At 41.2% G+C, this 12,691-nt stretch overlaps 1 protein-coding gene across 4 annotated transcripts in view; it reads left to right on the top strand.

Annotated features, from left to right (window-relative positions):
• The window catches only part of TAOK3 (TAO kinase 3), an 81,953-nt gene that overhangs the window by 50,590 nt on the left and 18,672 nt on the right, over positions 1 to 12,691 (top strand). For 3 of the 4 annotated variants that reach the window (XM_068653782.1, XM_068653783.1, XM_068653784.1), the window contains 3 exons: positions 106 to 187; positions 6,275 to 6,442; positions 9,307 to 9,513. In XM_068653782.1, coding sequence (XP_068509883.1) covers positions 106 to 187; positions 6,275 to 6,442; positions 9,307 to 9,513 — 457 coding nt within the window. The remainder of the gene's footprint in view (positions 1 to 105; positions 188 to 6,274; positions 6,443 to 9,306; positions 9,514 to 12,691) is intronic. The other variant, XM_068653785.1, reaches the window with a different exon arrangement.

The following is a 12,691-nucleotide window of genomic DNA, read 5'->3' as shown; positions in this document are numbered from 1 at the left end:
ATTAGTCAGGGTTTTTCTTCTGCTCTTTGCTAGTAAGTTTGTGTATATTTCAGATACTAAGCTTATTTTTAATTTAAACCTTTTTTTTTCTTCTTTAATTTACAGGTCAGACTCCTTTAGGGGATTTGTTGATTACTGCTTACAGAAAATACCTCAGGAAAGGCCATCATCAACAGATCTATTACGGGTAAATTTTCAAATCTCTTTCGGAAATTTGGGAAAAATGTGTTTGCCTACCCCAAAGTAATTCTAGTGGTGGTAAATGAGTATTTTCCCTTTTCCAAAACACTGTTGCTTTTTCTCTTGTCTGTATCAGTAGTTTTGGGGGATCTTTTTTTAAAGTACTGTTGAGGTTTTAAAGGAACTAATAACTGCATGTGTTCAGATGCATGTTGTTACTGGCCACCACAGTACTGCTTACCACGATCTGAATTTAGAATTCTCTTTATGTGTGCTGGAAATAGGCTGCATTTTACACAGTTTATTGGACAAATTTCTTCTCTGTGAGCTGAAAAATTTGCAGAAGCCTTGTGCTTTTTGGTAGTGCGAGGCTGGATTCCTTTATGTCTCTAAAGTTGGGAATTGGATGGCTTTTTGCTGCGTGCACCTTTCTAAGATATCCCATCAAACATCTTCTAAGGCTGCTAAGGCAGAAGAGTCACTCTCTTTGTTTCCTGAAGAACTTTCTGGCCTTTAGGCTCAAGTTTGAAAGCGTGGTGGCCTTACTAGAAGTGCTAGAGTATTTTAGGCTATTCAAGGTTACAGGTAAAATCAGGAAGCGGTTGCAATTCCCTTTATAACATGATGCTCAAGAGTCAAACTTCTGGAGAAAAGTAGAGGCAGTCTGTGTAGTTAAATGCTTGTACTGCTGAGTGAGGAATTTCTTGAGGAAGCAGCCCAGCACCCTGCTCCCTGTACACACCCCAGAGCTTGGCAGAGGTTCCTTTTGTGCTAGAGAACTTGCAAGCCCCATGAGCCAGTAGAGAGAGCGACAGGTCCTGCAGCTGAAGGAGGAGGCTGCCAGCAGGGGAGTAGAAAGATGTCATCTTGATATATTTAATTATTTTTAATTTTCTTCCTTCAAGACAAAGCTGCACATCCCTTAACTGAAAGTATGATCAAAGACAGACAGGTCCAGAGCTGGATCAGTTAAATCTGGGCTGCAGATGTGAATACCAAACAGTAATTTTCTGTGTAAGCAAGCCTTAGGAGCAAGCTTCTGAGCTCTTTGCAGAAAAGGGAACTTCCACCAGTCTCTCTGCTATGCCATGGGGTCAGTAGGATGCCCTGAGTTGTGACCATGCTGCACTCTGTGGCCTCTGAAAGAGCCAGGAAGAAACTAAAAATGACCTTTTGGGGGCATTTACATGATTTTGTGTAAAGTGCCATAACTGTTAACTTCCTGATGTGCCTTCGTTTTTCTCTTTACCTTCTCCAATAGAGAAAAATGTTATTTTTTCTGTTGTGTAACAGGCAATATTTGTTGCCAAGCTTACATGCAATTTCAGTGAAGATTTAAGGCTTGTATTTTGCTACAGACCTTCTCTGTGGAAGCGACAGAAAATCTGAAAAGCCATTTTAATTGCTACTCAAACTCAAGACTAAACCAGTCTTCATAAGATGCACAGGCAATAGCAAAGCTACTGCAGAGCTGGAAGTACTTTGAGAATTATACTCCACATGATGAGAGGATTAGGCTCTTAATGAAGTTTTACAGATAGTGGCCGATTAGTTAAAGAAACAGGGGTATTAGGGATGGAAAGAGCCTGAGTGACCTAGGTTATGTCCCGGCCAGGCTGGGATTGCTGTGGGTTGCTCTGAGCTGTCCTGTTTCGTCCTTTTTCAGTGCGATGCAGATGGAGTTCAGGAAGGTTATCACAAACATATTTTTTTCTAATAATGTCAGCATGATTAATTCTGATCTGTTCATACCCTTCAAATCTGTTCACAATCATAGAATGGTTTGAGTTGGAAGGAGCCTAAAAGAGCTTTAATTCCACCCCCTTGCCATGTCAGGAACACCTCCCGCCAGACCAGGTTGCTCAGAGCCCCACCCAGCCTGGCCTTGGGCACCTCCAGGGATGGGGATCTTTCTGCCTGCTCTCAGTTCAGCTCTTTCCTTTTTGCTCTAGTCTTGTAAATTATTCCTTTGTGCCTGTCTGATCCTGGTTTTGGGTTAATTTCTGTCCAGAGTTCAGCTGGCTGGACAAGCATTTTTGGCTAATGTGCTCTCTGAGTGTGTTACTGCAGGTATGGTTACGTGGGCTGTGCTTGGCACTGCCACAGCAGTGGAGTTTGGGCTGCTTCATTCTTCTGGCTGCTGTCTTGTTCAGAGGTCTTGACAAGTTTACTGGTTAGTGCCACCTGTAGATTATTACTTCGCAAGCAAACACTGCATCTATTTTTTAGTGTATTTCCAGCCATTACATTTTTCAGCTTCTCTAGTCAGGCAATGCTGTGTTTCTATCTGTTTCTGATCCCATTTTCCAATCTTTCTTTTTTTTTTTTTTTTGTCCTATATGGGCTTTGAGTAATTGCTCTTGATTAATTAATGTCTTCTAATGTTTGCTCCTTTTCCATATTCGTGCATCATGCTTAGAAGTTAAAACTAGCACTAACAGAATAGGCCTGGGTTAAGTTATCAACTACCAAAAAGTTGTTTATGTCCCTTCAGCAGTCTCCATACCAAACCCAATTAATTAGAGCTAGTTTTGGAAATAACTATCATTTTGGAAAGTGCCTCGTGCAGGTTCATAATAGCCATGAGCACGTAGGAGGGGGACCCATGTTGGGACTGATGCGTCCTGAGTTTGACAGAGTCTTGTCAGTGAACCCTAAATCAGTTCCATTTTCTCAAGTCTACAGCATTCAGTTTACCTGAGAAGTACAGGAACTGTTTATAATTCCCAGGGCTTTGTCTTTGGAATTTAAGAGCAACCTTTCTTTACAAAGTAGGGATGTGTGAAATCCTGTCCAGCCCCTTCTCCATCAGGCTTTTTTTTTATTTTTCATTTTTAAGTATCTCCTTTCTATAAAATTGATTAGTGGCCCTGCTATTCCTCTGGTTGCCGTACATAGCTGCTGGTGAGAATTGCATGGCATGCTGCTGTTTCACACCAGGTAAACAGGACTCGGTTTTTCCTTAAATATTTGAGCAGAGGAATTGTTAGCTCCGTAGGGTGTTTTGCTTAATTTCCACAGTAGGTTAGATTGCTGCTCTGTGTCTACCTGCCAGCCTTTTCATGCTGATTTTTGTTCTAAGGCTACCATTCAGCCTTTGTTTTATGGCTTCTCTTGTTGCTTTTTCAGCTCAGTAAAATGCGTTCTCATGGATGTTTCTGAATCTCTTGGTTCTTGAAGTGAGAAATCGAAATCATGCACTCTTTACTGAATAGCTGGCTTTGCACTCGCTTCTGTCTTTGCTTTAAGCCTGGACCATATAGAATATTTAACCCTCATGCCTTCACTTTCCAGGTAAAGGCTGACAAACGAGCTTGTTTTTACTTTCTCTTCAGCGCCCGGTATATTTTTCCTGTGATCCATTTGTGCTGTGGCACATAACCAGCGTTTTGTTCTCCGGTTCTGCTTGCAGCACCCCGACAATCCTTTGACCAGCTAATAGGTTTATGTTGTGGGTTTCAGAATGATTCATTCATGTGGATTGGCAGTCTTTCTGCTCTCTAGGAATAGTGTAAGTTCATTGAAGGATATGATTTCAGGAGAACCTTAGGTTGGAGTCTGCACAAACAATTGGAGCTGAGATGTCATTCTTAAATTATGTATATTCAGTCTTTTTGTTTGGTTTTAGACTTTCAGAGCAGTGCCCCAGATGTTCCCTCCCGCAGGAAACATCTCCTCCCTAAAGCTTGTCAGATTATAAGATTCACGATCTTTTTTCTTTTAGGGATTTTTTTACTTGCATGTAGTAAACAGGGATAGAGAGAAATTTTTGTGGCCACATTTTCTTAAAGGGAACTGAATTTTAGGAGGTGTTTGAGGATGTTTTCAGTTTCAGTTTACTATCCTGGATGAAAACAAACCAAACCTATCTCAATAATATTTTCACTTTCAAAATTAAATTACAAAAATTTCTTTAAACACTTATTTTCTTATTTTTCTTAGCTTGTGTGATATTCTCAGGAGACTTGGTTCTGTTGGTTAGTCTTCCAGCCAACTTACTGCTTGCCTTTAGGTTAAGCACTTTTTTTTTGAGTCTGTTTTTTTCTTACAATTTGAAGAAAGCATACAAATTAAGTCCTATCAGCCATCATTTCTTACCAGTTTTTGCAGTACCTAGCAGATCAGTGACTACATCCTATGGATGTAGTTCAGTTATTTCATGTGGATAAGCATTTAGAATCGTGTTCTCATCATACAAGACTTTTGTTTATATTTTTATGCATCTGCCTTATAGTTCCCATGTGGTCCCATTCTAATATTTGAGGAGCTTAAATATGAAGCACGTAGCTTGTCACTTAATGAAAGGAGTATTTGCAGTGTTGAAGAATATGCCTAAACGAGTATACACTGGATAGGTAGGATGGAGTTAAGTTCAGGATCATTGTTCCAAATGCATTACTGCTTTCTAAAAATTGCCTGTTATCTACGATGAGATAAAAATGGTTACCTTTTTTCTAATCATAAATAAGCTGCAGATTGTTTGCTGCTGTTTACAGAGAAATAAATGGTGGGGATCTGTAAGGAGCAGAAATGAATCATTTTGCTTCTGTGTGAAATAACATGGTATTTTTAGTTATAATTCAAAAATAAATGCCATCGCTGCTAGCAAAGAAATGGATACTGAAGTGACTAGCTTGCTCCCTTAACAAAACTGAAATGCACAATAATTTGAATTCAATTAAAAACAAGAAATAAGCCTGCAGCATGATTCTTCTTATGCTTATTTAGAAATCATTAAATGATGATGTTATCAACTTCCTTGTACGCAAGACTTGTGTTTTGAGAAGGGCTGGGTCTGTTGTGTCTGTTACTACAGCTACAGGTGGCTGTGTTAGTGCTTGAGTTTGAGGGGTGCCACCAGATCCAGGGAGAGGTGTGTTGCCCCGAGTTCATGAACTGAGGCCAGGCAGGCAGACCTGATCCTCCTGAGACTTTCTTTGCAGCGGGGGTCCAACTGTTGAGCTCACTAACAAAAGGCCATCCTGCCATTCGCAGTGCGGGGTGGAAAACTTTATTTCCTATTCCCATCTTTCATTATTCACCTATCTAGAAACACACACACGGTGTTTGTGCTTTAAAGCTGTCTCCTGTGGTGTATATTAAGCAGCGTACGCAAACGCAGTGATCCCATACAGAATATTGGCAAGTGTATGCTCAGACCGTTCACGTACTCAGAGGTTGAATCAGAAAGCTGCAGGGCTTTCAGGCTCCATCGCCAGTTGTACAGCACAGGAGGACGCGGCTGATAAGTCAGAGCAGAGCATTGCATCACGTACTTAAGTTCCATTGAACAACTTACTGTTAAGTCTGCACTTAAAACCTGTGCTTCTTGTACATCCTTAGGGGTTGGTAAGAACTGGATTTTTTTTTTCTTAAACTCTTCTCTTCAATAATAAACAAGCCTTGCAGTCTTCTTACTGGTTTGGAGTTGGAATAGGTCAGATGCAGGGCAGATCTTTGCATGAAGCTTAGGCAGGTAATCTTCCATAATCAGGATTGATTAATCTTCATCCTTTATGCATTTTGTTCATTTTTAAGTCCTGTGCATTTGCAGGGTTTAAAGTGGCAGTGTCTAGTTCCTTGTACACTTAAAGTGAAGGGGCTCGGGAAGGAACAAATCAGCTCTGATGCTCGGAGAGCCCGGAAAACCTGAGATCAGTCCAAAAAGTGAATCAGGGAGTCAGGGCGGAGAGCTTTCAAAGGACCTCTCTGCCCACCACCCTGCTTCTCCTGCCACTGATGTGTACGTGCACATGAGTTTCAAGTCGCAGAGTGATTTTTGCTCCTTTCTCTGTACTCTGCGTTTGATTGTGCTCTGTGCTGAAGCAGTTCCTCTGACTTCCCAACAAAGCTCTTTGCAGCCTACGCTTCAAAACTCAAAGGGCATGGCACGATCCGTTTGGTTGTTTGATACAGTGATGAGTACGGTACGGGTAATCAGTGCTGAGGCTTTCATAACAGGTATTACTAACTACTGAATGTGAACTCATGTCTCATGCCCCTCTTGGGAAGGAGCAGTCCCTGTGTCCTTGTTTTCACATTAAACATACTAGTGTCATGCCTGAGACCGTGTGTTCTATTTCCTTGATTATAGCATGATTTTGTTCGCCGAGACCGACCACCAAGGGTACTAATAGACCTCATACAAAGGACAAAAGATGCAGTACGTGAACTGGATAACCTTCAGTACCGGAAAATGAAGAAAATCCTTTTCCAAGAGACACGGAATGGCCCACTGACCGAGTCTCAAGAGGAGGAGGAGGTACTTTTATTTTGTTGCCACATTTGTGCTGTTCTAAATCATTTTAGGAAAAGTGAGATGCTCCTGTCGTTAAGGGGCAGAACAAACACAGCCAGGTATGGATGCAGAGCATTAGCAGCCATTACTCAGTGGTAGACGTGCATTTATTGGCAACTTTAAAACTTCATTTTTTCAAATGGTTGCCCTTCTTCTGAAAGCTTTAGGGTAGAAACTCATTTTAAGGGAGATTCTCTACAATGAAAAATAACTCACAGCCCCTATGAAGGAGGTCCTATTGATGGTCCAAGGTTTCCTGTCTTATAAGCACAACCAAGAGCAGTTGATTAATGCTGATATATATTTTTTAAATTAACATGGGCCCATTACTTTACAGTATAGTTATCGTGAGCTGAAAAGTAAATCACCAAATTAGTAAGACTTGGTTTTTTAATTTTTAATCTTTTTTGCTTTTATATTAAAGATATAAAACTCAGCTGCAATTTAAATCTTGTAATAAACAACCCACTTAATCAGTGTATGATAATTGACACTAACTGTGGCTCAGAAAAGAAAAACAGTCATTTTTTAATTGATGAGATTAGATGGAAATTTATGTCATTTGGTGCGGGCACATTGGATAAATAAATACATGCCTGGTTCTCAACCACAAAAAAATCACAGACAAATTGATGTTTTTATTCCTTTTTGCTGTATTACAGCAAGATCATGTGCAGTGAGATGCCCAAATTTAGTGTATGTTTGGGGACTTGGCTTTGAGGCTTGTGTATGTCAGATATTCTCTTAAGGCTAGGCTAGAGCGTTGGTTTAAGAATTGGGCAAACCTGGGTGTCAGGAGAGCACACAGGAGGAAGAGACTGGTGCTTAATACTGCCCTTCACCATGGGGAAGATGCACAAAAGCAGCAAGAACAGCAACCACTGTGGTTAAAGCTACAAAGTGCTGCTGTTCTGACCCTCCAGGTAGGCAACTTTAAATCTTTAGGTTTTTTATCTGGGGAAGGGACAGCGGGGGTGTCAGATTTTTGCACTGAAAACTTCAAGCTGTGTCCACCCGTGTGTGACAAACTGCTGGGAGAGTGACAGAGCAGGAAGCACAAGGAAGTGAGCTTCACACTTCACAACTCAGCAGATCCAAGCTCAACAGCCAAGGTGTGGTAGCAGTTGACTCTGAGGTGCATCTTCCTCTGTTCTTCCTGTCCCCACCCCTAAAAAGGGCGGAAAAAATGTATGTCCAGGAATTAACACTAATAAAGCTCACACTCTGCATGTGCACAGCATGCCCTGCACTGGGATTTACCCCTGAGCTTGCGTACCACAAGAAGAGGTTGTATTGCTCGTGTGTACGTTGCTTACTTGATGCTGAAAGTCAAACACAGCACTCGCTTCAGTTACTAATGGTTAACAGAAGCTGTAAATGCCACCAGCCAGTTTCTCTTTCTACCTTAGTATAAGGGACATTACAAATCCTTATTTTTAACACTAAAAATAATACTAATGCTTTCCTCAGAGCTCTTGAAAGGAACTAAAGATCATTTGGAAAGTATTTAAGCCAAGAAGTCAACATTAAGGTTGTGTGTGCAATCTTCTTTGCCCTTTTGTGCATATGTATTTATTAGTTACATAGTCACATTCTCATCTGAGATACCTGATAGTTATTTCTTCTACAGCTTTATATAAGCATCCTGGAAATGTTTTCATTCTCCTGTGTATATGTTTTCTGTAAAACAGTATTCTTTTGTATTCTGGAGTTTAAGTGCTTTTACACAGGCTCTGAATGATCTGCTAATTGCTTAAAAAATAATCAGACAATCAAATACATATCTGTCAAGTCTGTCAAGTTTATCTTTCTTTCAGTTTCCAACCAAATGAGTATCCTGTTAATTGATTTGAAATGTAATTCTCCCCAAGCTCACTTCGGAGGCCAGGAGGAACTGGGTGCAGTAGCAAGCCATTCATTTTGGTGAGCCGAGGCTATTTCAGAGCAGGAGCTGAAGGCTGTTCAGAGCTCTCAGTCCTCACTGAACTCGCTGCAAGCATCTTCAGTCCCGTTAGTTTGTTACTGGGGACTCTGTACATTCTCAAGTCAGTCCAGATTAAGCTCATACTCAGGGATTACTGAGCTGGTATGAGTATACAAGCAAAAGGAGAAAAAAAAAAAGATGCTAACTTCTGATATTTGTAGAATAAAAACGTGTCCTATGTGAGGAACAATTACTTAGGTATGTCTAAGCAGATTACAATAACTTTAATCGCTGTAATAATGCAGGCTCTTCTGAGTCAGCTGTTTAAAGGTGAATGAAGATTACATAAGAATTTATCTTGGCTGAAAACACAAATACAGCATGTTGGTTTTAGCTTGAAAGAATGTCACTGCTGACTGCTTGGGACAAGGAGGTTAAAACCTCTGTGCCCGTGATGTACCTGAGATAGCTACCGAGTCTTGAATGAATGGGTTCATCTTCTGACTCACAAAATGTGTTGTAGCATATATAAACTCGGAACATGGTTTTAACACAAACTTCAAAGATTGTTCCTTTCACATTTATGAGACTCCTTTCACCACCCATCCAGTATTCCTGGATGCGTCCTGTTCAAGCCAGAGCCATGCCCAGACTTACTGATACGTGCAAAAAAACTGTCCTGATGTCTGATTTATGAGGATTGCAGGGGAGGAGGCAAAAGCTCACTGCCCCCTGTGAAGTGCTGCATAACCCAGGCAGCCTAAAGAAACGTAGTTGCCAAAATACTGAGCAAAACCCCTTTAACTCTGCTGAGTTGCCTTTAAAGCAAACCTTGGGCACCGCAGTCACCCGCTGGGCAGGTGACCTCCTGCGGTATCCGTAACCCATGCCCCTTGTTTTATAGGACAGTGAGCATGGATCAAACCTGAGTAGGAAGATGGACAGTCTGGGCAGCAACCACTCCATCCCGAGCATGTCCGTGAGCACAGGCAGTCAGAGCAGCAGTGTGAGCAGCATGCAGGAGGTCCTGGATGAGAGCAGCCCTGAACTGGTCATGATGCATAGTGACGAGAGCACAATTAATTCCACTTCCTCCGTTGTTCATAAGAAGGTATGTCCTCTGGTGCTCTCCAAAGCTTCCTGCCCTCCCTGCTGTCGCTCGTGCTGCGTAGGGCCCAGCGAGCGGCGTGCTGTGGTCTTGTGCTGAGCCGTTTGCTGAGAGCAGGAGCTGGTGATGGGCTTGCCAGAGTCAAGTTCTGTGGTTTTTAATTTTAACGGCTGAGCTGCATTCAGATGATCTCTGAAAATACAGAGACGGCTAAGGAAGGGTAGCACTGTCTGTGTCTAGGCAGGGTCCACGCAGACTTACTGCATGCCTCCTCACCTGCCCCGCATGTGCACTCCTTCACCTCTGCTCGTATCTTCAGTCCTTGTTTCCTTGTGAATGAGTGTGCTGTACTGTGTAGCACGGTGACAAGCGGTCACAGCAAAGCTAACTGTTTACCAGTCACAGTGTATGATTAAAATCTGCTTGCACTTGGATTTCCCTCATGAGAAGTGGAAGTGTGCAGAACTTTGGACCCTTCCCACGAGGTACGTTTCCAGTTAAATACTACTCACTGCTTCTCTGCTCTTGCGCTGCATGCTGTGATCTGTTGCCATTTTGTTTTCTTGGTGCTAGATAGCAAACTGAAGTTGTCTACCTCTAAGTCAGCATCTAATCTGTGGGATTGTTTGAGTGAAATAGTTTTGGCTTGGCCTTAGCAGTGTCATTTACTAGTGGGCAGTAAAGCGTAGGCTTTGTGTGATTGCATTTGCAAAGAGCTTCAATGTGTACATGTGCTTTTTGCCAGAAGAGCTAAAACATTACAGCAGCAATAAAAGTATGAGTTTCACATTTGTAGGGTTGCAACAAGCCTGGTTTTAACTAACTAAATATTTGTAAGCATTTTTGTCTCCTGAAATACGCTATTTACGTAACTGAATATTGAAACATTTATAGAAGGGACCTCTCAAGTCATTTTGTCTCCAACAAAAGATTGCCGTATATATTTAAAGATATGGGAAGATAAGATGCATAAATTTCAGTAGGTTACATTTTTTTTTCAAATATGTTTTCAGTAGCACCTTTAAAGAGAGACCTTTTTGGAAAAAAATAGGGACAAAAGGCCAGTCCAAGGAACCATCAGAATGAAGAGCGACGTGACTCATCTTACATGCTGGGTGATTGTAGTTGGAGCTTGTTTCTCATTTTGTGTAGGTTTCAAGAACGTGTATTTTGATTTCACATTGCCAGGTAGTTATATTTATGTATGCATTAAAATAGAAGTCGGAGAGATTGATTTACACAATGGTACATTATAATATTACTGATGGATCGGTGTCATTACAGTTGATGAAGACAAAATGTGAGCCACTCCTGCCAGACCTAAATTGTATTTGTGAAAGAAGTAGAGTTGCTGCTTGCCTTAAGAATACTATTTCACTTCGTACTGATTGTATGGCACTTGTAAACTACAAATACAGGAAGACTTCTGAGGTTATGAATTCAATCCTCTTAGCATTGTAATAACTGCGACGTTCTGTAAGATGAAGACATTCAGCTGAGAACAATGCTCAGTTCAGTTAGGCTCCTTTTAAAAACTCCCCAACTCACGGTTCATGTATGGTGTCATATTTAAGTTATGGACAGAAGGAAGTGTTGGCTGCCTCTGCTTACGGGTACCTGTGGGCAGGGAGCATTTACTCGCATTACCCTGTTGTTGCACACCATACATAAGACACTTGCACTGTGAAAAAGTATAATTATGACACCACGTGAATGTTTTTATTGCTTGTTTGGAAGAATGTGAGATCTTGCACACTTTTAAGGGAAGTAGTATAAAAGAACTCACATAGAGGTCACTTAAAGCGGGTGTTTTGAAGTAATTTAGGAAGCACAAGAGCCAGATCTGCACTGATAACTCTTGCACACTACCTTTTGCTGTACATATGCATTTAGAATATGCGTAGCAGGACATATACCACTCTGAAAATATAGTTTTAACATACACCTTTTTAAAATTCTCTGTTACTTGGGGCAATGCAATTTTAAACAAAATATATATATAATATATATTAATATATACATGAAAAGAATAAAGTTGGAACAGGACATTTCAGGGGATTTATGTATACATACATTCATTCTATTTTCAAGTTAAAGTTCTTTATTCTGAAAAAAAAATGTTCAATTTGTGCTTGCTTTAACTGTGTTTCTGTAAACTGATCAAGTTAATCCACACAACCTGGTTTTGTACTACGAGGTGAGAAGTAGGGAGCTTGGTAATGCTCTGGAGCCTAATCACAAACAAAAGTAAAAGAACCTGGGGGTTCAAGTTTAAATTTAGCTGTTGTTTTGCATTTCATCAGCCTTTAAAGGCTAAAAAGAAAATACAGATGAACATAATTAGCCAGCTGTCTGCGTTATGTGGACACGGGGTCATCTACTAGATTGTTTTGACACAGGTCAAATCAGAGTGTTGTGTAAAATTATGGTATTCCACAAATGTGTTAATTAACAACCTCCAGATGTACCAGACTGTGCAAATGACCAGGATGGCAAAATTGCCTGAACTCTTCACATTTTTTAAGACTCAGAGCTCCAAGTGTCAGAGACCTTTTGATTTCTTTGCGCCACGACCCCAGAGTGTTGTGTGCAGTTGTAAAATTCAGGACGAACAAGTCTATGGGGACGTGCAAAACACAATTCCCAACCTTCAGTGCTTCAGGCTGCTGCCTGGTGTGAAGAGCCAGCCTGAGTGGCTTCCAGGAACGCTGTTCTGCTGTCCGAAACAAATACGGCAAGCGGTAGGACTTGGAATGCTCCCGTGTGGGATTACTTTATTTCCATGAGACTTTATAGTAGTAAGGGGAAAAAAAAATAAGTTTCATTTAATCAAAGCAACAAGCCAGTATGGTATTGTTTTGTTCGGCTCTGCTGTACAGGCTTGTTGCTGGTCCTTACCTCTTAAAGATGAAACTTTGGGAACAAAAACGTTGCCAGGGGAATCCTCTGATTAAAATCTAATTTATAACAAAAGGCATGAAAAGAGGATGCTCACAAACTGCCCAATGCCTATAATAAACACAGACTTCTCTAAGATCTGTTGGAACTTGAGTGACTTCACAAGTCCACTGAATTACCCTGTGCACGCCGGTGCCTACTGCTGCCGCAGTCGTTACACAGCCTTCCTGCTGCCTCTGCCCTGCTCTTCGATGGGAGCTCTCCTACGTGTCAGGAGTCATGA

This window comes from Anas acuta, chromosome 17 (genome assembly GCF_963932015.1).
Source record: "Anas acuta chromosome 17, bAnaAcu1.1, whole genome shotgun sequence".
NCBI lineage: Eukaryota > Metazoa > Chordata > Aves > Anseriformes > Anatidae > Anas > Anas acuta.
The sequence above is the reverse complement of the archived record's forward strand: the minus strand, read 5'-3'. Positions and strand labels throughout refer to the sequence as shown.